This window comes from Peromyscus californicus, unplaced genomic scaffold, assembly GCF_007827085.1.
Source record: "Peromyscus californicus insignis strain IS unplaced genomic scaffold, ASM782708v3 Scaffold_11__1_contigs__length_118956290, whole genome shotgun sequence".
NCBI classification, from domain to species: domain Eukaryota; kingdom Metazoa; phylum Chordata; class Mammalia; order Rodentia; family Cricetidae; genus Peromyscus; species Peromyscus californicus.
The window spans coordinates 33,999,600-34,023,136 of NW_026294402.1; the positions used below are offsets into that span (position 1 = coordinate 33,999,600).

Consider the following 23,537-nt stretch of genomic DNA (forward strand, 5'->3'; position numbering starts at 1 on the left):
TAACAGATTTATCCTACCTTTCCAGAGAAGAACTTAGTTAATCCGTAAACTAATATGAACATTTCTAACTCTTAGCACACTTAATAAACTGTGATAGTCAAGGTCTGAAAGGGCACCCTTCTCTACTTACAATGAAGAATTTGGAGCTCTTTTTAAAATTTATTTATTTTTATTTTTTAATATATATTTTTACTTTATAATTAATTTAATTTTACATATCAGCCACAGATTCCCCTGTCCTCCCTCCTCCCACCCCCCATTCTTCCCCCTAATACAACCCCCATTCCCACCTCCTCCAAGCTGGAAACAACCTAGATGCCCTTCAACTGAAGAATGGATAAATAAAATGTGGTACATATACACCATGGAGTACTACTCAGCAGAGAAAAACAATGACACCATGAGGTTTGCAGGCAAATGGATAGAACTATTTATTTTTTATTTATGTACATTTGTGTGTTTGCCATGGGTGTTGGGTCCCCTGGAACTGGAGTTACAGACAGTTTTGGGCTGCCAGTTACAGACAGTTGTGGGTGCTGGGAAGTGAACCCAGGTCCTCTGGAAGAGCAGTAGTGCTCTCAACCACTGAGCACTGAGCCCTCTCTCCAGCCCAGAATTTGGAGCTCTTAAAGATAATCTTAAGAAACAGCAAATCATTCTTGACATTATCTAAGACTCCTTTCCTCTACATCATTTTTCTATCTGAACCTTTCTCCCTTGATTATAATTCTCATATCAAATCATAGATGTTTTAAGTAAAGCTATTAAAGCATTTTGAGCCGTGAACATTACCTTTATCCTCATATTTCCTTCTTCAAACATTTGTATTCCTCAGGATTACATGATCAGTGTTCCAAATATATTGAAAAATGCAATGATCTTTTATCTAATACCTTGTCAGGGAAAAAGGTCTAAATCATGTTTGTCAGTGGTACAGTCCACAAGGAAGTATATTTTTAGTATTTACAGAATTGGTAAATTGGGGATGTTGTCTTCATTCAAAGTTACTATTCAAACTGGTAAGGAAAAATATAAAATATAAAAATGCAAAAGTGATCAAGTCAATGAAAGCAAAGACAAAGGAGAAAAATGTGTGTGTTACTGGTTCTGTTATTTGGGTATTATGTGATATTATGAGAAGAAGGAGTCAGGACTTGTGTCGAAGCCAATACATAGAGACTCTGAATGAAGGGGGAGAGAGAACAAGCCAGAATAGGACATCCTCTTCCACTGTGCTGCATGCTTTTTCTAGAGACTGCCAGTTCTTTACAACAAATGCCCAAACTGCTCCTCTAGACAGACAGCAATGAGGAATAAGTCAAGATGGTAAATATGTAAAATGGATAGAAGAAAAGACTGAAGAGGTTTGAAGTATCCTACTGTCCAGCAGAATTCCTGGAATTCCAGTAAAAAGCACTGCCAAAACATTATTGATAATTTAGTAACTACCTGCCACTGCTCTAATGTCTCCATCCAGTCTCTAAGCACCAAATTTCTTCTGATGACTCAGAAAACCACATACTTCTCCCTTGAATTCCAAACTCATATTTAGTTTCCCATTCAACATATACACCGGTCCTGTAATTAGCATCAAGCTGAGTATGTTCAAAGCAGAAAAACTAGCCCCCTAACGCTGCCCTCCAAAAGCATCTTTTATGCATTTATATCCTGAATTGCACAAATGTTGGACTTCCTCAGCTCTCACAAACCATAGATACCATCCATTTCAAATGGATCTCACTCCTTTTTCTGGTTTACCATCTCTACATTACCAGGATGCCCAAGCCACATCTTTCTACATGACTATACCACTATGTGAGTCCCTAGATATACTCTGTGACCCTTACGATTATTCTTGACAGAATAAGCAGAGCCCAAGAGATTCTTGTGAAAATGTTCCAGGAAGTGAAATGCACTACTCTGCAAACTTCCCCACAGTGCTCATAACAACTTGAGGAAGATTTAGCCCTTTTGTTTGTTTGCTTTTGTTTTACCAAGGCCAGCTTCTGGTGCCCAGCCCCACTCGGCCATTCTCTTGTTTTCTCTCTCTCAAATGTACCAGGAGTGCCCCCCGGGAAACATTTGAATTTGGTGTGCTCTCCAAAGCAAATTGTATCATGATAATCCCATGGTTGCCTCCTTCACTTCACTTAGAAATCTATTCAACCTCAAGACACACTATAAAGCTACAGTAATTGATAGTGTCTTAGAGTTGACAAGCAATCAGTGGAACAGAATGTGTAACCAGAAATAAAATTATTTTATATGAGCCTTTGATTCTTCACATTTGCCAAAGCAGTCCAGAGAAGGATAAAGAACATTTTCAGTAAATAGGGGTATAATAACTAATATGTGTTTAATATAAATGAATACCATCTCTAATCCTGTGACAATTAATTTGAGATGAGTCAGAAACCCAAATGTAACTATGAAACTATGATGCTTACAGAAGAATATATAGGGAGATACTTTATGATTCACTAACATTTTAAGCTTTCTTAGGACAAAGAAAGTGATAAATTTAAAGGAAAGAAATGATAAATCACTTGCTATTAATATTAGACTTCTTAGCACTAAATATTTTAATTAAGAAAATGAATGAAGGGCTGGAGCAGGATTTGATATAATGCTGTCCATTTAGTTTGCTAATTCTAAAGTCTTTGATTCATGCAATTAAATACATCATTGTTTTTAAATGGTTTGTCAGCTTTAGGACTTTGTTATCTCAAGATTAAAAATATATTTTCTTATTTACTGAAAAAAAGAACTCTATTCAAACCTCACTTCCTGCAGAGTCTTTCCTCTGCTCACCTTCTTAGCTGTGCCCCCACAATGCTTTATTTTTATTAAGATAGTTTTCACTTCTCCATTCTGAATTCTCTGTTTCTTGGTGTATTGATTTCTTCTACCAGAGGGCACGCTTTTTGACAGCAGGGGGTGCCTCATATAATATTCCAACTTTGGAACGTAGAAGCCTCTCAAGAGTCTTGCATGAACAAATGAATGGACCATTGCAAAAGCCACAAATGGTAGGAGTTAATCTTCCCTGTAGGTAAAGAAATTGAATTTTATACAAGGAAGTGACACCTTCAGCATCAAAGGGCAGAGGTGATCACAATGAGGGGAAGCGACCATGTCTGAAAGTGAATCTGTTCCATTTGACTTTAAATCTTGAGTACATTACCAACAGCATGATCAAAATATGCTAATACAAGAAAGTATAGAATAGAGCTTATTAAACAGATCAAGGTAGACTTGGGGTATGGAGAAGTCAAAACAACAGAAATTTCAGGAAATCATTCCTGGATGCTGAGATGTTTTAAGTTGCTTGATGAAAGGTAAACTATTGCCTATTAATAGGAAGGATATGAGAATAGGAATACTTCTGAAATTAGAAAAGGGGAAACCTATAAAACATCAGCAAACTTTCTTTGCCAGAGGTCAGTATTTCAGAGTTGATAAAGAATGATAAAGAATAGGGTTGTTCACCTAATTGCTTAGTGTTATTTCTCATAACCTTTTATCACTACAGTATTCCACTGGCCCAGACCTAGTCTTAGTAATTCAGTTATATTTTATTCCATCCTTTGTAACCAGAGGTCTGTTTTTACTTATTTGTTTCAAAGAAGAAATGCTTCATTTCATATAATGTCCCCAAACTGAAGATGTGTGCATGCTCAGGTCACCACTGCTCTGTAACAAGTTCCAATTGTGGGACACAGCGGACTTCTTGCCACAGGTTAACTTCAGTATATAAATGTGTCTATGTGTCTTTTCTAGTACTGTTTTTTTTTCTACCTTAAGATAATTTAAGGGTAAATGCAATTTTAGTTAAACAAACAAAAGGCAAAAATGTTTTTAGTGCTTAGTAGTGTCCAATAGCCTAGCATAATGCTGTCAGAGATCACAAAAAAACTGGAGAAAATTGTTGAGAAGTTAGAATAATAAGCATAATGCAGAAGTTACCATCCAGTCTGTCCTCAGTCTCAAAGGGAAACTGTTGTAGGATAGGTCTATTGTTTTTTAAATAAAACAAGCAAAGATATAAGGCCTGACCTTAACGTTCACTAGATTGGGAAAATCTTATATAAATACATGTAAAGTAGGGAAAATAATGTTACCTTCAAGCAAAGCTGACATTCTCTAGTTGTTCACCTGTGAAGCAGACAACTCTCTCTCATACATTGTTCTGCAGTCTTTTTCACATAGTATGTGTCATAAGTGTGCCCTCAGCACTCTGCCTGGCACACGAGCACCTATGGTGTTGGTTTCTTTTCCCTTCCCCACTTTCCTTCGGCACAAGACAACAGCTCTCTGTTCACAGCACCTTCTATACAACGTCTCCAAATGGGCTGTATTCTCCTCACAGCTCTATGACTCGTGAGTAGCAGCAAGAAAAATCTAATTCAAGACCAGAAATGCAGAGTGCATGTAGAAAGCTTAGAAGGAAGCAAAGTCTTTGTGATTATGGTCAGGGACTGGATGGGCTAAGGGCAGGAGAAGCTCAAGCAACATTAGTTAGGGAAGTTCAAGGCCGAAGACATCAGAGACAACAGCCGGTACAGACCCAACTCACCCAATGGAAGAATGTGTCTGAGCAGGTGCTCCTGGAAGGTGCATGAATAACAGAGTTATTCTTCTTTTACAGGAAAAGCTAGAGCTTCATTTGGAGAGACAACATGGGTTTCACACTTAAACGTCACATGAGGAAAATAAAACAGGAACCCAACACGTTTCACTTCTCAATGCATGTAATAAAAATGAAGCCAAATGAAGTATAGACTTGATGGTAAATGATACTCAAAGAAGTACTATTAGTTTGTTGAGTTTAGATTCATAAAATTGGGTTCTGTTGAAAAATATGCCATTTGTCAAATTGCAAACTGTTAAATCCTACCCATTGGTAATGTTTGCCTCCCTCCATTGAACCACTCAACTTTTCACAGCTGGAGAAGAATGAGCCCAGGAAATTACTCTGCCTTATTTGTCCTTGAGGGGTTAACAGACCAGCCAGGGCTCCAGATCCCACTCTTTTCTCTGTTTCTATTGATCTATGTGGTCTCCATGGTGGGAAACTTGGGTTTAGTCTTTTTAATCAGGATTAGCTCTCAGCTTCACACACCCATGTATTATTTTCTCAGTAACTTGTCCTTCATAGATCTCTGCTACTCCTCTGTTATAATACCAAAGATGTTGGTGAACTTCGTATCAGAGAAGAATTCCACATCCATTCCTGAATGCATGACCCAGCTCTTTCTGTTCTCTTTCTTCGGTATTGATGACTCCTACATGCTAACAGTCATGGCATACGATCGCTATGTTGCCATTTGCAGCCCCTTGCTCTACAATGTCATCATGTCTCACACAGTCTGTGTGCTACTATCCACTGCTGTATATGCTATGGGGGCCTTTGGGGCCACGGTCCATACCAGCTACATATCCAGCCGTTCCTTCTGTGGAACTAATATCATTCACCATTACTTCTGTGACATCCTCCCTCTTCTGAATATAGCTTGCTCAAGAGACTATACCAAGGAGTTTTGGGTGATGATACTGGTTGGATTTAATGTATTTGCAAGTGTGTTTGCCATCATCGTCTCTTATGCCTTCATCCTTGCCAGCATCCTGAGAATACGTTCAGCCGATGGCAGATCCAAAGCCTTTAGTACCTGCAGTTCCCATCTTGCAGCTGTTGGAGTCTTCTATGGCTCCATCATCTTCATGTATTTTAAACCATCTACAGGTGACACAACCCAGGGAAAAGTGGCTTCTGTCTTTTACACCACAGTGATTCCCATGCTTAACCCCCTTATATACAGCCTTAGGAACAAAGATGTCAAAGAAGCCATAAGAAAACTTGTGAATGGTGGGATATTCTCTCAGTCTGTGTAGAAAACAGCACCTTTAAGCTAGCAATTTAAACATTCACTTTGTCTTTTAAATTGTCTTGCATGTAAGAACACTATTTCAAGTTGAATGGTCATCTTAAAATAAAATGTCTGTGTGGTTTATTTTTGGTGAACCTCCTTTCCCATTTTAGTATCCCTGCTCCCAACACAGTGCTTTTTACTCTCCTTGGTCTCTCTAACCTACTTTCTGTGGCAAGCCACAAGAATATGTTAAAAGGAGTCCAGCTGTGCATTAAAGCTATACCTTGACCAGGCCAAGGATCAGTAAGGTGGGAAGCCATCTATCATGGACTATATGATGTTACACAGCTTGATATTCAGCTGTGACTTGCTATGAATTTCTTGTGCTCACAATTCCCATAGAATGTGTGTGTGAACTTCCTGTTCAGGCCAGTCCTTGGATAAGGTGACTCAGGCAAAGCCAAGCAGGCAGTAGATGCATAGCTTTGTTTCTTGCGCAAATGAAGCTCAGACCATCCCCTTGCCTTGAGGTCTAGTGGCTCTCCAGAGCAATTGACTGAGAACAAGAGGATTTTACGTATCAAGGTGGACGGTAGGATGGAGCAACATTCCTGAGGAGGCAGAGAACTGTGTAGCAAGGGGAAGAAGAAACAGGTGATTTCTGTAGGGGACACAGAACGGCATGACCAGGGAGAAGGGAAGAACACAGAGGTTTTGTAGATGGTAAGGCAGAACTCTTATAGAGTTCATCAAAGCCAGGAGTAGAGAGCAAGTAGAGATGGAGGGTGAAGAAACAGAGGACAAAGATGAGGCTGGAAGCATAAGAGCTTACTTGTTAGCAGGACTATGAGAGGGCAGCAAAAGAAAGGACAAAGAGGAACTGAGTGTCAGGACTGAACTGAAGCTATGTAGACAGGATTTCATCTCAGAGAAATAAAGTAGACGGACAAAGAGCTTGATGTATCTAGATTTATTCCTGCCCTGAATGCCTGGTGGCGCTGGAGCTGTATAGATAGAATTTTGTCTTAGATGAATAAAGTTAACAGACATAAGAGCATAGTGGACATAGATTTTTTTTCTCCCTCAGATATCCAACGCTGGACGTAGCATCTTCCTTGGACTCTGGGCAATCCATAACTTTCTTACCTACTGGTATACATATAAGTATACATATAAATGTATATGTATATGTGTGTGTATGTATGTTCTTCTCAAATAGCACTAAGAAAAAAAATAAGACAAATAAAAACTTAAAGGTCTCATGTGAAAGAGCTAGGTCTGATTTATAAATTTTAAAAACCATATTTATTGACTTGTGGAAGGAGGGGTTCCATGAAAGGAGTGTCAGAGGACAGGATGAGAGGGTTGGCTCTCTCCTTTTCCCATGTGAGTCCTGGAGATCAGGTCTTCAAGTTTGGTGACAAGCATCCTAACCCACAAAGCCACCTCAATGGCCTACAGCCATATTTTAAATGACAAATCCACAAACATATGAAGGAATAATAACATGAAAGTGAAGAGAAGAAGAGACAGAATTCAAAGGCAGTGAGAGGACATGGAATTATGGATATATCCTGAAGAGAGCTTAACAAGTACTCATGGCTTTGATGTGGATTGCCAGAGAAGAATCATAATAGAAAAGCATTTCAATGTTTTTGACCTTGAAACTAGAATGCTAGGGTGGCAATTTCCAAATGCACAGAAAATTGTGAATGAGCCGTTTTGTATGAGAACTGTGGTAGTTAGAATATAATTGGCCCCCATTATGTCATAGGGAGTGGCAATATTGGGAAGAGTGGCTTTGCTGGAGTGTGTATGGCCTTGTTGGAGGAAGAATGTCACTGTGGGGGCAGGCTTTGAGGATTTCTATGCTCAGAATACTGCTCAGTGTGTCAGTTGACTTCATGTTGCCTGCAAGATGTAGGACACTCAGTCAGCCAGCATCATGTCTGCTTACACGCCACCATGTTCTACTTCATGATGATAATGGACTAAACCTCTGAAACTGTAAGCAAACCTCAATTAAATGTTTGCCTTTGTAAGAGCTGCTGTGGTCGTGGTGTTTCTTCACAGCAATAGAAAACCCTAACTAAGACAAGGACATATTCAGTTACAAACAACGATGGTCATACCTTCTGCACCAAAAATTTCACTTTAAGGAATAGCATGCATTTCATTTATTTGTATAGCAGCACCTATTATTGAAGCAAATATTTTTCCAGGAAAACTCACAGATACTTCATAGATTTCACCTGAAACCAGTTAGCATGAAAAAAACTGTTGGCAATAAGTATGAGCAGGCATGGACAGGCATGATTGAACTAACACCCACACACTTCTGAGGTGTATGGATTACCTAAGTAACTTCCATGTTTCATGTAGAGCTATTCCCAAGCAATGTGATTGGAACCAACACTGAGATAAAAGCCAAAGGAATGAGCCAGAGTTGGAAAGAGCAGGAAGATGTGAGATCGAAATAATGAGCTGTCTCCTGTTTTCGTACCATATCTGAAAGTATCAAAAGACAGTCATTATACTGGGATTTAGGAAAATCCACAGCAATAGTTTCCAAAACAGCCCCATCAACTTTGACAGGTTTCTAAGCAGTTTCTTTGTGGCCATTTCTTTAAGTTGTACAAAAAGTTGTCTTATTTATAGGATCTTAGAAACTAAACAAATGAGGTCATCCAGCATATACCTTCTTATTGGAAACCTATGTACCTACTTCATGACACTCATTTCAACTGTAATTTGATACTAGTTCTGAGTTAGCCATATCTGTCTTGAAAGTAAGATCTCTGATAATCATGGACATGTGTGTCTTTTATATTCTGCCCCCAATTCCTAGAAAAAATGAATGATGCAAAACTGCTCAAATACTGCCAGGTGAATGAATAAATGAATTTCTGGGCATAAAAATTTTAAAAAAACTAAAATCAATAGAGGTGTTTGCAGCCAAGTTCTTAGATACAGAAATTGCACTCCTTTGGGAATGAATCTGCTTGTGGTCTGGTTCTTAATGTTTTTATAATTATCCAAATGGTTTTCTCTAGATTCTTGAAGATTATTCCAAGGCTACATGACAAGAAGGACACTAGAATGAAAGGGAAACTGTGTAACTTAGCAATTAGGTTTCATTATGATTAATAACTTCTTAATAAAATAATATAAAGTTAGCTTATATCACCTGATAAAAGCCCTTTAATTAAAAGTATCTTCATCTCCTCTCCAACACAAGCTGTCATCAGTGTTTTTGATCTTAGCCATTCTGACAGGTGTAAGATGGTATCTCAGAGTGGTTTTGATTTGCATTTCCCTGATTGATGACTAAAGATGTTGAGCATTTCCTTAAATGTCTTTCAGCCATTAAGGATTCTATAGAGAATTCTCTGTTTAGATCTGTAGCCCATTTTTTAATTAGATTGTTTGGTATTTTGCTGTTTAGTTTCTTGAGTTCTTCATATATTTTGGAGATCAGCCCTCTGTCAGATGTGGGGTTGGTGAAGATCTTTTCCCATTCTGTAGGCTGTTGTTTTGTCTTATTTACCTTGTCTTTTGCCTTACAGAAGCTTATCATTTTCAGAAAGTCCCATTTATTAATTGTTACTCTCAGTGTCTGTGCTACTGGTGTTATATTTAGGAAGTGATCTCCTGTACCAATGCATTCAAGAATACTTCCTACTTTTTCTTCTATCAGGTTCAGTGTAACTGAATTTATGTTGAGGTCTTTGATCTACTTGGAACTGAGTTTTATGCATGGTGATAGATATGGATCTATTTGTAATCTTCTACATGTTGACATTCAGTTATGCCAGCACCATTTGTTGAAGATGCTTTCTTTTTTCCATTGTACAGTTTTGGCCTCTTTGTCAAAATCAGGTGTTCATAGATGTGTGGATTAATGTTAGGATCTTCAGTTTGATTCCATTGGTCCACATGTTGGTTTTTATGCCATTACCAAATGGTTTTTATTACTATGACTCTATAGTAGAGCTTGAAGTCAGGGATGGTGATGCCTCTAGAAGTTGCTTTATTGTAAGGGATTGTTTTAGATATCCTAGGTTATCTGTTTTTCCATATGAAGTTGAATATTGTTCCTTCCAGGTCTGTGAAGAATTGTGTGGGATTTCGATGGGGATTGCACTGAATCTGTAGATTGCTTTTGGTAAGATTGCCATTTTTACTATGTTAATCCTACCTATCCATGAGATGGGAGACCTTTCCATTTTCTGATATCTTCTTCAATTTCTTTCTTCAAGGACTTAAAGTTCTTGTCATACAGGCCCTTCACTTGTTTGGTTAGAGTTAGCCACAAATAATATATTGTAAAGGGTAGTGATCCTCTGATTTGTTTCTTAACCCATTTACCATTTGTGTATAGAAGAGCTACTGATTTTTTTTTTTTAGTTAATCTTGTATCCTGCCACATTACTGAAGGTGTTTATCAGCTGTATGAGTTCCCTGGTAGAAGTTTTGTGGTCATTTATGTAGACTCTCATATCATCTGCAAATAGGGAAAGTTCAACTTCTTCCTTTCCAATTTGTATCCCCTTGATCTCCTTTTGTTGTCTTATTGCTCTCATTAGAACTTAGAGTACTATATTGAATAGATATGGGGAGAGTGGACAGCCTTGTCTTGTTTCTGATTTTAGTGGAATCTGTAGCTAGAGTTTTCCTGCCTGGCCCACAGTCAGGACAAATCTTTGTCACCCGCCAGTCCCACAGCCTCTCAGACCCAACCAAGTAAACACAGAGACTTATATTGCTTACAAACTGTAGGGCCATGGCAGGCTTCTTGCTAGCTTTTCTTATAGCTTAAATTAATCCATTTCCATAAATCTATACCTTGCCATGTGGGCTTGTGGCTTACCGGCATCTTCACATGCTGCTTGTCCTGGTGGTGGCTGGCAGTGACTCCCTCTACCTTCCTGTTCTCTCAGTTCTCCTCTCTGTTAGTCCTGCCTATACTTCCTGCCTGGCCACTGGCCAATCAGTGTTTTATTTATTGACCAATCAGAGCAATTTGACATACAGACCATCCCACAGCACTTCCCCTTTCCTTTTTTTTTAAAGAGGAAGGTTTTAACTTTTACACACCTCCAAAACTCTCGCTACAGGAATCACTCTGAATTTCTCTCCATTTAAATTGATGTTGGCTGTTAGCTTGCTGTAAATTGCCTTTATTATGTTTAGGTATGTTCCTTGTATTCCTGATCTCTCCAGGACCTTTATCATGAGGAGTGTTGAATTTTGTCAAATGCTTTTTCAGCATCTAATGAGATGATCATGTGTTTTTTTCTTTCAATTTGTTTACATGATGGATTATATTGACATAGTTTCATAGATTGAACCATTCCTGGAACATTCCTCCACTGTTGGTGGGAGTGCAAACTTGTACAACCACTTTGGAAATCATTATGGTGGTTTCTCAGAAAGCTGGGAATCAATCTACCTCAAGACCTAATGATACTACTCTTGGGCATATACTCAAGAGATGCTCAATCATACCACAAGGACATTTGTTCAACTGTTCAACACGTATTCATAGTAGCATTATTCATAATAACCAGAACTGGAAGCAACCTAGATGCTCCTCAACCAAAGAATGGATAAAGAAAATGTGGTACATATGCACAATGGAGTATTACTCAGCTGTGAAAAACAATGACATCATGAAATTTGCAGGCAAATAGATGGAACTAGAAAATATCAACCTAAGTGAGGTAATCCAGACTCAGGAAGACAAACATGTATGTATTCACTCATAAGTGGATACTAGAGGTAAAGCAAAAGATAATCAGACTACAACCCCATGGGAGAACTTACCCTGTTGGAGTGGGGATGAAGGTTGGGGCAGAAGGCCAGGGGGGAAGAGGAAGGAGGGATGAGAGGGGGAATCTGTGGCTGGTATGTAAAATGAATAAAAAAATCAGTAAAAAGAAAAGTATCTTCACCGTCAACTATCTAAATATGTCATTGTGTAAGTGCGCCATATTTTCACTATCTATTCATCAGTTGATGGACATCTAGGTTTTTTCCAATTTCCAGCTATCATGAATAGAGTAGCAATGAGAGGTGGGTGGTATAAACCTTAGTTTTTCCTCCACCAGTTCCCTCAACCATGCCTCACAACTCTATTCCCTTTTTTCCTTCTCACTGACCCTAGACCCACCCCCACAACACACTGCTGGCAATGGTCAAGAGACAGCCCGAAATGACCTACTCTTGTGATGGGATGGCCAAACACCCTAATTGTCGTGCTAGAAACCTCATCCAACTACTGAGGGATCTGGATGCAAGAGATCCATGACTAGGCCCTGGGTGGAGCTCTGGGGAGTCCAATTAGCGAGAATGAGGAGGGTTTATATGAGCGAGAATTGTTGAGACCAAGGTTGGATAAAGCATAGGGACAAATAGCCAAATGAATGGAAACACATGAACTATGAACCAATGGCTGAGGGGTCCCCACTGGATCCGGCCCTCTGAATGGGTGAGACAGTTGATTGGCTTGATCTGTTTGGGAGGCATCCAGGCAGTGGGACCAGGTCCTGTGCTCATTGCATGAGTTGGCTGTTTGAAACCTGGGGCCTATGCAGGATTGCTTGGCTCGGCCTGGGAGGAGGGGGACTGGACCTACCTGGACTGAGTCTACCAGGTTGATCTCAGTCTGTGGGGAAGGCTTTGCCCTGGAGGAGATGGGAATGGGGGGGGGGGGGGGCCGGGGGGAAGGTGAGGGGGATGGGAGGGGGGGGGAGAACAAGGAAATCCGTGGCTGATATGTAGAACTGAATTGTATTGCAAAATAAAAAAAAAAAAATTCAAAACACATTAAATGTTCAAAGTCCTTTAAATATACAAAGTATCTAATACTGAGATTGATAAAAATCAAAGACAACTCATATATCTTCTTCGACCAAGTGAGAAGAATTAGTGCACAGTTACAATAATATCCAAGGCCACCAACATCCAGTGATGGAAATTGAATCTTGTAGCCCAAAGACTAGTTTCTTGGTCTCATGCATGCTCTTCCGGACTCCAAAAGGCATGGGTGCACATGGTTCATCTCATAGACTCCTGCTGAATCAACTCCACACTTGCAACTGACTAGGTGCTCACCTCACAGTCCTGGGATCTCCCATACCCCGAGTTTCCACTGCAACTGAAGCTGCACCTTCAAGAATGAGGGCCGCTCTTCAGGAACTCCAACACTGCCACGTGATGCCAAGCCTCTTCTGCTCTCCATGAATCCTTCATGCCTTCAATAACAGTATCAAGTGGGAGACTTTTACACATTACCCTGTTCAGATGCCAGCTTCAGATGCAGCCTTAGCCTCATCTGGACCATATCCTGGGTGCTGACAGTGAAGAAATATTTCCCAGAAGAGTTTGCCCTAATGGTGCTGGTCTCTTCATAACTAGAGATTTAGATCTCTTTTCCCATAGTGGACCTAAGTAATCATTTTATTCATCTTACATAGGTAAAGTAGTTTATGTAGTGGGTAGCCATTCCAGCTTTGATCTGAAAGTTCCAACCCCTTTGAGGCTTCGGTAACTGTCATGCCTACAAGGTGGGGCCAAGAGAGGGCCCTGAAGACCCGAGATCCAGATGCACCACCTTCTCTTGGTTCCTTGACCCTGGACGCTAAGAGATAGACAGAGCAGAGGTCTCCAGAGATCACTGCCTAACTGCGCTACGTCTTCCCTAGACCCTACAACCTACCTACCCTTCATTTGTAAGTTATGCCACTAATAAACCTCCCTTTTAACTACGTGGAGTGGCCTTAATAATTTCACCAATAAGTTTATGTTTTTGTTTTGTTTTGTTGCAGTTTTCCTGTGTACATTCGATCTTAGTTAATTTCTTTTTGGTCTAATTTAATCGATTATTTTCTATTCATTAAATAATATTTGAGTTATTTCTACTTTGATATTTATCATTTCCCTTTTCCTGCTTCATTGGCTGTTGTTTTCTCCTATTTTTCAGGTTTGTCATATGGATCTAAATTATTAGTTTAATGACTTTAATAACCTATAACACTTCAAAAACCTTTCAATAAACATATTTCAAAAGACTTCAGTATTTGCTAATAAGGTAATTTTGTTGAAGATACAAAGCCAAGATGACAAAATATGGTTACAATGCAAAGCTAGCTCTATCCTTGCTGTGCATATGGTACTAATTTAAATTACAGCCCAATATGCCTGGTGACACATGCCTGTGATATGAGCACTAAAGAGACTGAAGCAGGTTAATTGCATATGTTCAAGACTAGCTTGGACTGTGGAGCAAGAGCCTGTCTCAAACAAAACAAAAATAAATGCATAAACAAATATAAAATAAAACTACATTTATGTTAACTTTCTTATATAATTTCATTCCCGTCCTTCTAGGTTTTTTTCCTTTTATTGACTTGTACAAATACGAATATTTCTATATTAAAATTTATTTTGTGGGTATACCATACCTTATTTAAATACTTTTGTGAGTCTGTAAAGCTAGATACGTAGTATTCTTTTATATCTAAGCATTTATACAGTTTTCAAGGTATTACAATACAAACAACAAGGATAAGAATTTTTCATATTGTTTGAGCAACAACTTCTGGATAAGACTAATAATAAACTTCCACATCAAAAAGTATCAAATGAGGCTGGAGAGACAGGCCTGCAGGTAAGGGCACTTATCTCTAAGGTTAACAACATGAAGTCAATACCTGGAATCACAACCTAGAATCCATAAGGTGAAAGGAGAGGACCAACTCACTCAAGATATCCTCTGACCTCCACACATACTCATACACACACACACACACAACAACAACAACAATAATAATAATAATAATAATAGACAGAAAGAATTTTTAAAAGTAACCATAGATGATATTATTAGATACTGCTGAATTTCTCTACGTCATTTGTAAGAATTTGTATTCTCAACAAACTGTGTATAAGGGCATTTTTACTCATAGTCTTGTTAATGTTTTATTTGTTACTGTACAATGAAATACCTGGGATCCTTTTTTCTACTGAATCCAAATATAAACTCTGTACAGAACATATGGCACAACATTTGAAGACTCTTCACAGACAACATCAGCAAGAAGAAAGGGCAGAATAGCACAAGGAACCACTGGAGAGAGAGTCGATTACATCTAGTGCTTATGTTAAAACTGTAATTGTTTTATCTTAATAGTTAATTAAACAGATCAGTTTTTTAATGCTCTGGAATATAGTGCAGCTTTATCAGAACTCTACCCACAGTAAGTTAAAGATAAGTCCCTTATTTCCCCATCTCTTGTTTGCTAATTTGTTTGGTCCCTTTTTCAGAATTAGTGTGGAAGCATATTTTTGTGTGTGGTGTGGTTAGGGACTCTGTTTATTCTTCTTTATCAAGCAGCAATCAGACTGGTAGTCTCCTTTAGTCAAAGACACCATGTTTTATCAGATTTTTAGATGCTGTTTATGTATTTCAATTCTATAAAACTTGATTCTAATTTTTGATGTTATATTCCACTGCATATCCTGTATTTGATGTTTATTTCTCCTGTATTTTTTTCTAACGTCTGAATATTTTATAGCTATTTATTAAATACCCACAAAGTATTGCAATTCTGCTAAAACAACATAAGCTCAATATGAACAGTCCTTCTCAGTAATTACGAGCAGAAATCTGGAAAACATAAAAAATAATCCAACCACAACAGGACCATGGAAGTAAATAAAAGTAGAATTCAAGCTTATTCCAAATGAACCCTAAATATAACTGTAAAATTCAGTTGAAGCTATCTAAACACATTCTATCAAGATTAGTCCGATACTAAAAACAAACCTGTAATGTATGCATGCATAGATATGTAAGTGGAGGTAAATATTAATATATCCTTAAAAAAGAAAGGAATAAGGAATACAAGAGAGGGTAAAAATGGATGTTAAAAATGTAAGGGGGCAACTCAAGAGGAGCTCTCCCAGGAGAAGGTGCACCAATTAGTTGTCCAATGACAAAAGGTCAGTCCTGAAAACATACATAAAACTAATATTATATTAATTCAATAGGTTATATTTAAGAAAATATATGCATATACAAACATGTACAGGACTATATGCATATATATACACATATATATATGCAATAAAATTAATAAAAATAAAGAGACCATGAAGTTGAAGGGCAGTAGGAAGGTTTGGAGGGAGGAAAGGGAAGGGATAAATATTGTAATTATATTATAAACTCAAAAATTTTAAAAATACAAATATAGGCTTCACAGAAACTAATATCCACTCAAAATCTAGTATTGCACAAATGCCTTTTTTTTGTTTGTTTGTTTGTTTCTTTGAGACAGGGTTTCTCTGTGTAGCTTTGCGCCTTTTCCTGGAACTCACTTGGTAGCCCAGGCTGGCCTCGAACTCACAGAGATCCACCTGGCTCTGCCTCCCGAGTGCTGGGATTAAAGGCGTGCGCCACCACCGCCTGGCTCACAAATGCCTTTTAAAACCATACAAAAATAAGAGCAACTTCTATCAGCTAACGGAGATAAAACTGTAAAGAGAGATTATGACCTAAAGCTTATTCCCCAGGAGTGTGCATTCCTTGTGTCAACACCCTTCTCAAAGCCACCTTTACCTCCTTGTTTCTCAAGGAGTATATCAAAGGATTAAGGGAAGGGGTAACAATATTATTCAACACTTGAACCACTGAATCCAGCCAAGGACTGGAGGCAGGTCTCAGGTAAATGAGGACCACAGGGCCATAAAAGAGCAGGATGGATGTGAAGTGGGCACTGCAGGTGGAGAAGGCTCTGCGCCTGCCTTCCGAAGAACGGATCTTCAAGATGGAGATGACTATGTGAGAGTACGAGGTGAGAATGAGGAGGAAGCACACCAGTGCAACAAGACCTACATTGATGAAACTCACAGTCTGTGCCACATACGTGTCTCCACAAGCCAGGGGCAACATCACAGGGATGTCACAGAAAAAGTTGTCCACTTCATTGGGTCCACAGTAGGGTAACTTGAAGATTAGAAATGTGAGAACAGATGCATGCAGACAGCTCCCCATCCAGGTGGCCACCGTCATAGAGGCACACACCCATGAGCTCATGATGACTGTGTACCGCAAAGGGTGACAGATGGCTGCAAAGCGGTCATAGGCCATCGCAGTATACAGGAAGCATTCAGCACAGCCCAGGAAATGGTAGAAGAAGAGCTGGGAGGCACAGCCCTGGTAAGAGATGTTGTGGCTGTGTCCAGTGAGGTAGAGCATCATCTTGGGGGAACTCACCGAAGGGAAAAATATATCAAGCACTGATAGATTTCCCAAGAAGAAGTACATGGGTGTGTGAAGGTTGGAAGAGGTGAGGATGGCCAGGAGAATGAGAAGGTTTCCTGGAAGAGTGAGCAGATAGAAGGCCAGAAAGAGGACAAAGAGCACCTTTTCCAACCCAGCTGTATGTGGGAGTCCCATCAGGAAGAATTCAGTTATTGGAGTGCAATTCCTCATTTTCAAGTTTACTTACTCCTGGAAAATGAAAGGATGGACCTACTTAGCTGAACTTCCCCAAGAAATTAAAGCCTTTGCAAAACTCACTGGAAACCTTTGTATTGGAAAGAACTTTCAAAATGAGGTTTCATCTAATTCTGTCACTAATTAATATTTGATAGTGAATTAGCCATTTATTTATTTTTTAACTCTTCCCTAAAACTTGAAGAGGTGAACTTGAATTTAGAATTTAACATCAAGTAGGCAATCTAGGGCAGTGGTTTTCAACTTTCCTAATGCTGTGACCCTTTAATACATTCCTCATGTTGTGGTGACCCCAACCATAAAATTATATTCATTGCTACTTCATAACTGTAATTTTGATACTGTTATGAATTGTAATGTAAGTATCTTATATGCAGGATATCTGAAATTCAACCCCTGTGGAAGGGTTGATTAACTTTTTTCAGGTTGAAAACCACTGGTATAGAGAACCACTCACAGTTCCATACATCTGTATTCAAATGTCACATCAGCTCCTTACTCTGTGACCAGACAGTTTTGTCAAATATCTCTGAATTTAATTTTATTCTCTGTGAGGGACACTAGTAACTTAAGTAGGAACATCAGGCATAAAGTCCTAATTGCATAAAATATTTATGCAATTTTGTTCAGACACATCTTATTTTTTTAATAATTCAAAGTTCTAATATTCTGAATAATGGGCCTTCAGCCTAAACCATGATCACACAGTGACTAGGGCCTATTTAAGTGTTCTGTTGAGGTAAGTGATTCATAAAACCTCTTTCTTTTATTCAGAGTCAGTACAACTGAAAACTAAAATCTACCTGGTGGGCATACAAGAGAACAGAAAACCAAATGTAATGCTCAATACAAGGAAGAGCCTTTTAAGGTTGCCAGTGTTATGAACTGTTTCAATACAGAGTTTATGTTCTCAAAAGCCATGATCCAAGCTATAATTGTAAGCTATCCACATGTGTGTTTGTAAGGTGCATGGTCATCATTCATATCATAAGTAGTACATAAAGTGACATGAATATCCAAACTCAAGTAGACCTAAGTAAGCACAAGCTCTTACTCCTTCAAGGAGACAAACACCTCAGAAGAAAGAATGCTAAGAGAAGAACTCATTCCAGAAAATAGGCACTTACACACTGAAGCAGATTATGGTAGAATGGAGTTGAAACCCATGCCTACATCCACCCTCTCTTGTTGGAAGGGATGAAACAGAACAGCCTGGCTATGAAGCTAGGGGTGGGGATCTTCTTAGCCTAAGACCCAGCTGATGAGGCTTAGAATCTGTGATCCATCAGGACTCATGCCCTGAGTGAAAGAGCTGCTGCTAACCAGCCACTGAGGAGGATAGATGTTGTTTCCTTTGGGTCTCCTTTGGGACTCTCTTCCGCTGTGGCCCTGACTGGAAAGTGTAGAACAGAGGGATCAATTAACTAGGAAGATCTCTGCTTTTGTTCCTTCACTCCTTCTCATCTCTGCTTTGCTTTCTATGCTCCCTAGAGTAGGATGTACTCACCTAGTGGTTTTCAAGCCAGCTATTCATGTAAAGCTCCTTTATTGTATGTAAATCCTGAGTTCTCCCTGGAGGAGTCCATCCCTTGGGCTCAAATGTTTGCAATTACTTAGTTCTTTGGGGATCCAGATTAGAGAAAGATGGAAAACACCTAAAATTGTACTGATTTCAAGAAGAAGAAGAAAAAACACAACCTATTGTATAACATTTTGTTGTGGTTTCAATGAGAAATATCCACATGGACTCATACAATTGAATAGTGGGTCCCCAGTTTGTGGTGTTTTGTGGTGAGATCATGGATCTTCAGGAACTGTAAACTATCTGGAAAAAGTACTTCACTGGGAGAGGACTTTGAGGTGCTGTAGCCTTAATCTACTTCCTGTTCTCTCTCTGCTGCTTCTGTGTGGGAATGAAATGTGATCAGCCCACTTCCTGCTCTTCTACCATGCTTCCCCAGTCATTATGGACTCTATCCCTTTGGAACTGTAAGCCACAATAAAGCCTCTTCATCCTTAATTTACTTTTTATCAGAGTATTTTATCATCATATCAGAAAAGTGACTAGTACACTGTATTCTACATTTTATATAATATCTCATTATTATTTCTTTAAATGCTTGAATTCACATCTTATTTCTCACCTGAAAACTTTTTATTTGCCCTTAAGACAACTACAAATGTTTATTTGGGTGTATTTTAATCATTTTAATTGACTTTACAGATACTTTGATCAAACTATGAAATAGCTGCATAACTGTTATGGGGGTAACAAGCTGCCTTCTGATTGGATGTGAGCACTACTTTACAAGATGGAATTTGTGCCTGGTACTTAAACCTAGTCAAAGCTCATGGTTGGTGAGAACATAAGCCCTAAGTGGGAACCTATTGTTGTTCTTTGCCAATATGGTCAAACTGCCTTCTAAATATTTATGTTGCTGTCCTCAGATTTCTACTACTTTTAGCCTTGGTCATAGAAGCTTCTTTTTGCAAGAGACAGTGTTTAATGAAAAAAAAATGCATTACTGGTCAAAGTACTGAGAATAACTGATTGTGAATGTTCCAGCATAGAAGGAGCATCATTATCAATCTCCCCCAATTCCTCAGGTTCAGGAAACTGATGGAACAAGAGGCAGAATGAATGTGACAGCCAGTGGTTGTCAAAGCATACTGAAATTCTGTCTTCTGAACATTACATGGATGTTAGGTACATGAACTCACAGCAGCTTGATTACCTACACAAGACCTGCACAAGATAAAACACTTAAAACTCTAGCATGAATGGGAAATAGGCTCCCAAGACCCCATAACTAGCTAAGAAGCTATTGAGGGCAATTGAGGACTACTACAGAAGGAGATACATGGTTCACATCTCATTTTCAGTATGTGCAATGTGGTTAGAAGAGCAGATAGAGAAGAACATACAGATGGCTCTCATATGTGTGTGTATTACTCTAGGTGTTTCTGTGGTAAATCATGATAATACAACTAGATGATTCTAATCATAAAAGTATTAGATTAAATGTTAAAAGAATAAATTCTGAAATATTACAAAAATAAGTAGTAGATTTTGTTCATGTCTTAATGTCTATTAATTATTGTTCTATTACATTCAAGGAATTATGAGTGGTTATAAAAAATAGGAACTTCTGGCTCTATCATATTCTTTACACTGCAATTTTTAAAAATTTGTTCTCCCAGTTTACAGAAATGGATTGATGATTATCTCCTTTTATGACACATAAGGAAAGAATCCCAGCAGAAGCTGTCATTGATAGCCAAAGGACAAAATCGTCAATGCAAACATTTTGTAAGGAGGAGAAAGACAAAAAATCCAGAGCGGAGTAGCATTGGTTCAGAGCACTGAGATTGGATTCCAGTGGCCTTTTAATTAGGGTAATAGGCAATACCTTTAAAACAGGGTAATAGACAGACACCTGGGGTTTTCAACTGAACCTTCTGTACAGACTTCTCCAGACACATGCTGGCCTTGGAGATTGAATAGGTCTCTGAATTTTGGTCTGAAATTAATTAGCTGTTGTAACCATGTGTGAAGTCATCCAGCAAGAATGACATGAGCATCTCACACGACCACATTTCAGACCAACTGCTCTGTAAATTGTTTCTTATATAGTTGTCAATTTTATTGTTTCCTTTCACAAGTGCTATAATTTTTAAAATCACCTTTGAATGGTTAAAATACTGTGGCATGGATTCAAATATTTCAAGAAAAGCAAGCAGATAGACATGGATGCCAAGACTGCTTAATCAATAAACTTCTTTTAATTTTATAAATCCCAAGAAGATTGATGGTCTTTAGACAACCACAGGACTTGCTAACTTCTTCAGTTAAAGGTAAAATAATATTTAACTTTCTGGAAAACAATGTGCCCATCTAAAGAATTGAAGGGAATGGCATAGGATGGAAAACTGATGTTATCCATGAATTTTCCAGTAGCAAAAACATGAAACGCACAGACCTAGGATGGCAAAACCACACTATTCTGTCGCCCTTGCACATGGTCCCACTGTTGCTGTTTTGCGTGGGTGCGCTGTCCCACCTGAGGTCCCTGAAGTGGTCTTTGGAAAAATGAGCCCTTCTCAGGGTCTGGCTTCTGAATTAGATTGATTTCTTTAACACCAATATTTGTGCCCTGATACCAGCTTTTGATTGAGGACTAGTCATACCAGGATCCTCTATCAATTCCCCAGGCTTCCTGGGAGTGCCTGAGTACTTCATTATGCACATTTTAACTTTTATAATTCCAATCACAATTCATAACAAGCAAATCAACACCTTAGACTTTACACAATAAGACACCATCTTTTCAGAAAATAGAGACCATTCTTCAGGATATTTGAATTTGGTGTCTCCTACAGATGGATTCTTTTTTGTTCTAAACTTAGAGATTTTCATCAGAATTGACAGGATAAAGATACAGTTACTAACTTCAATCCTAGTTTCAAATTCCATACCTTATTAATGGTGATTAGCTTAACTGAGTGACCAAAGAGACAATTAGAAGAATACAGAAAGATAATATTTGAAAGGGGTGATGAGAGGAATTGGAGGGAGCATAAGATACTCCATGGCTTCTAGAAAGGGACAGCTTCATAAATAACAATCAAAACTGAATTCTGCACATAGATGTTGCAGAACAGACAGATTCATTGTTTTGGCAAATTACCATTAAAAACACTGGATTCATCTGAAAAGTCTTCTCTACAGGGTTAAACCCACATATAAGCCCTGCCTTGTGAGGATGCCCAAGAACTGGATATAGTAGCTTTGATCATCTCACTAATTTGGCATCAGTACTGATGAAGAGAAATCCCGAAATATCAAAGGAATGGTTGCTTCTATTCCTTATACCCCAACAGTTGCATTGCTTGGCTTACCACCTTTCTCAGGGCTAATTTCACTTCCTTGTTTCTCAAAGAATAAATCAGAGGATTCAAGGAAGGGGTGACAACATTGTTAAACACTTGGACAACAGAATCCAGCCAGGGACTAGAAGCAGGTCTGAGATAAACAAGAATCACAGGACCATAGAACAATAGAATGGATGTGAAGTGGGCACTGCAGGTGGAGAAGGCTCTGCGCCTGCCTTCTGAGGAACTGATTTTCAGTATGGAGATGACAATACGAGTGTAAGACGTGAGAACAAGGAGAAAACATGTGAGTGCAACAACGCCAACGTTGGTAAAACTCACAGTCTGTGCTAGAGAGGTGTCTGCACATGCCAGGGACAACACCACAGGGATGTCACAGAAGAAACTGTCCACCTCATTGGGGCCACAGTAGGGTAACTTAAAGATAAGAAATGTGAGGATGCTCCCATGTACAAAGCCCCCCAGCCAAGTGCCCACTGTGAGGCGGGTACACAGCCTGTGGTTCATGATGACTGTGTATCTCATAGGGTGACAAATAGCCACAAAGCGATCATAGGCCATCACTGTATACAGGAAACACTCAGTACACCCCAGGGTGTGATAGAAAAAAATCTGTGAGGCACAGCCCTGGTATGAGATGGTCCGGCTCTGCCCCACTAGGCAGTCCATCATCTTAGGAGAATTCACAGAAGGGAAGAGTATGTCAAACACTGCCAGGTTCCCCAGGAAGAAATACATGGGCGTGTGGAGGTTGGGGGAAGCCAGGATGGTGAGGAAGATAAGCAGGTTCCCCAGCAAGGCAAAGACATAGAAGACCAGGAACAGGACAAAGAGCATGTTCTCTAGTCCTTCGCTGTTGGAAATTCCCAGCAGGATGAACTCTGTCACAGAGGTGTAGTTCCTCATGCTCATGGCACAGACAGGCCTGGAAAAGTAAAGCAATGTTGTCCATGAGTAACTGAGAACAGCTCCCTGACCAAGGGATTCCTATCAAAGGCAGTGGCTGAAATCAGAATAAAGAATTACAAAGCTCCTATTTGAACTAATTCTTATTCAAACTGTGTGATTGGATTAAAATCCCAGCAAAGCCATAGATAGGAAGTAGAAAGTGTGTGTTCTAGCTATTTAGACATTGACTCCGGACCTTAGCAATCAATGCAACTTCACACATTCATCTTCTATCAGCCTGCCCAAATTATAAAGATAAATGGAAGCCCCATGCCTAAACACACAGAGAAGTAGAAAAGTGGTTC

The 23,537-nt window shown here is 39.0% G+C and overlaps 3 protein-coding genes across 3 annotated transcripts; 1 reads left to right on the plus strand and 2 right to left on the minus strand.

The window, feature by feature from the left end:
* The first annotated feature begins 4,956 nt into the window (after nucleotides 1–4,956).
* Nucleotides 4,957–5,892, plus strand: LOC128102657 (olfactory receptor 8D1-like). The gene has a single exon (XM_052726634.1). The coding sequence runs from the start codon at nucleotides 4,957–4,959 to the stop codon at nucleotides 5,890–5,892; it is 936 nt and encodes a 311-aa protein (XP_052582594.1).
* Nucleotides 5,893–16,434: 10,542 nt separating this feature from the next.
* Nucleotides 16,435–17,367, minus strand: LOC128103862 (olfactory receptor 958-like). The gene has a single exon (XM_052728509.1). The coding sequence runs from the start codon at nucleotides 17,365–17,367 to the stop codon at nucleotides 16,435–16,437; it is 933 nt and encodes a 310-aa protein (XP_052584469.1).
* A 4,884-nt stretch (nucleotides 17,368–22,251) lies between these two features.
* LOC128103872 (olfactory receptor 958-like) lies at nucleotides 22,252–23,196 on the minus strand. Its single transcript, XM_052728520.1, has one exon. The coding sequence runs from the start codon at nucleotides 23,194–23,196 to the stop codon at nucleotides 22,252–22,254; it is 945 nt and encodes a 314-aa protein (XP_052584480.1).
* Nucleotides 23,197–23,537: the final 341 nt, after the last annotated feature.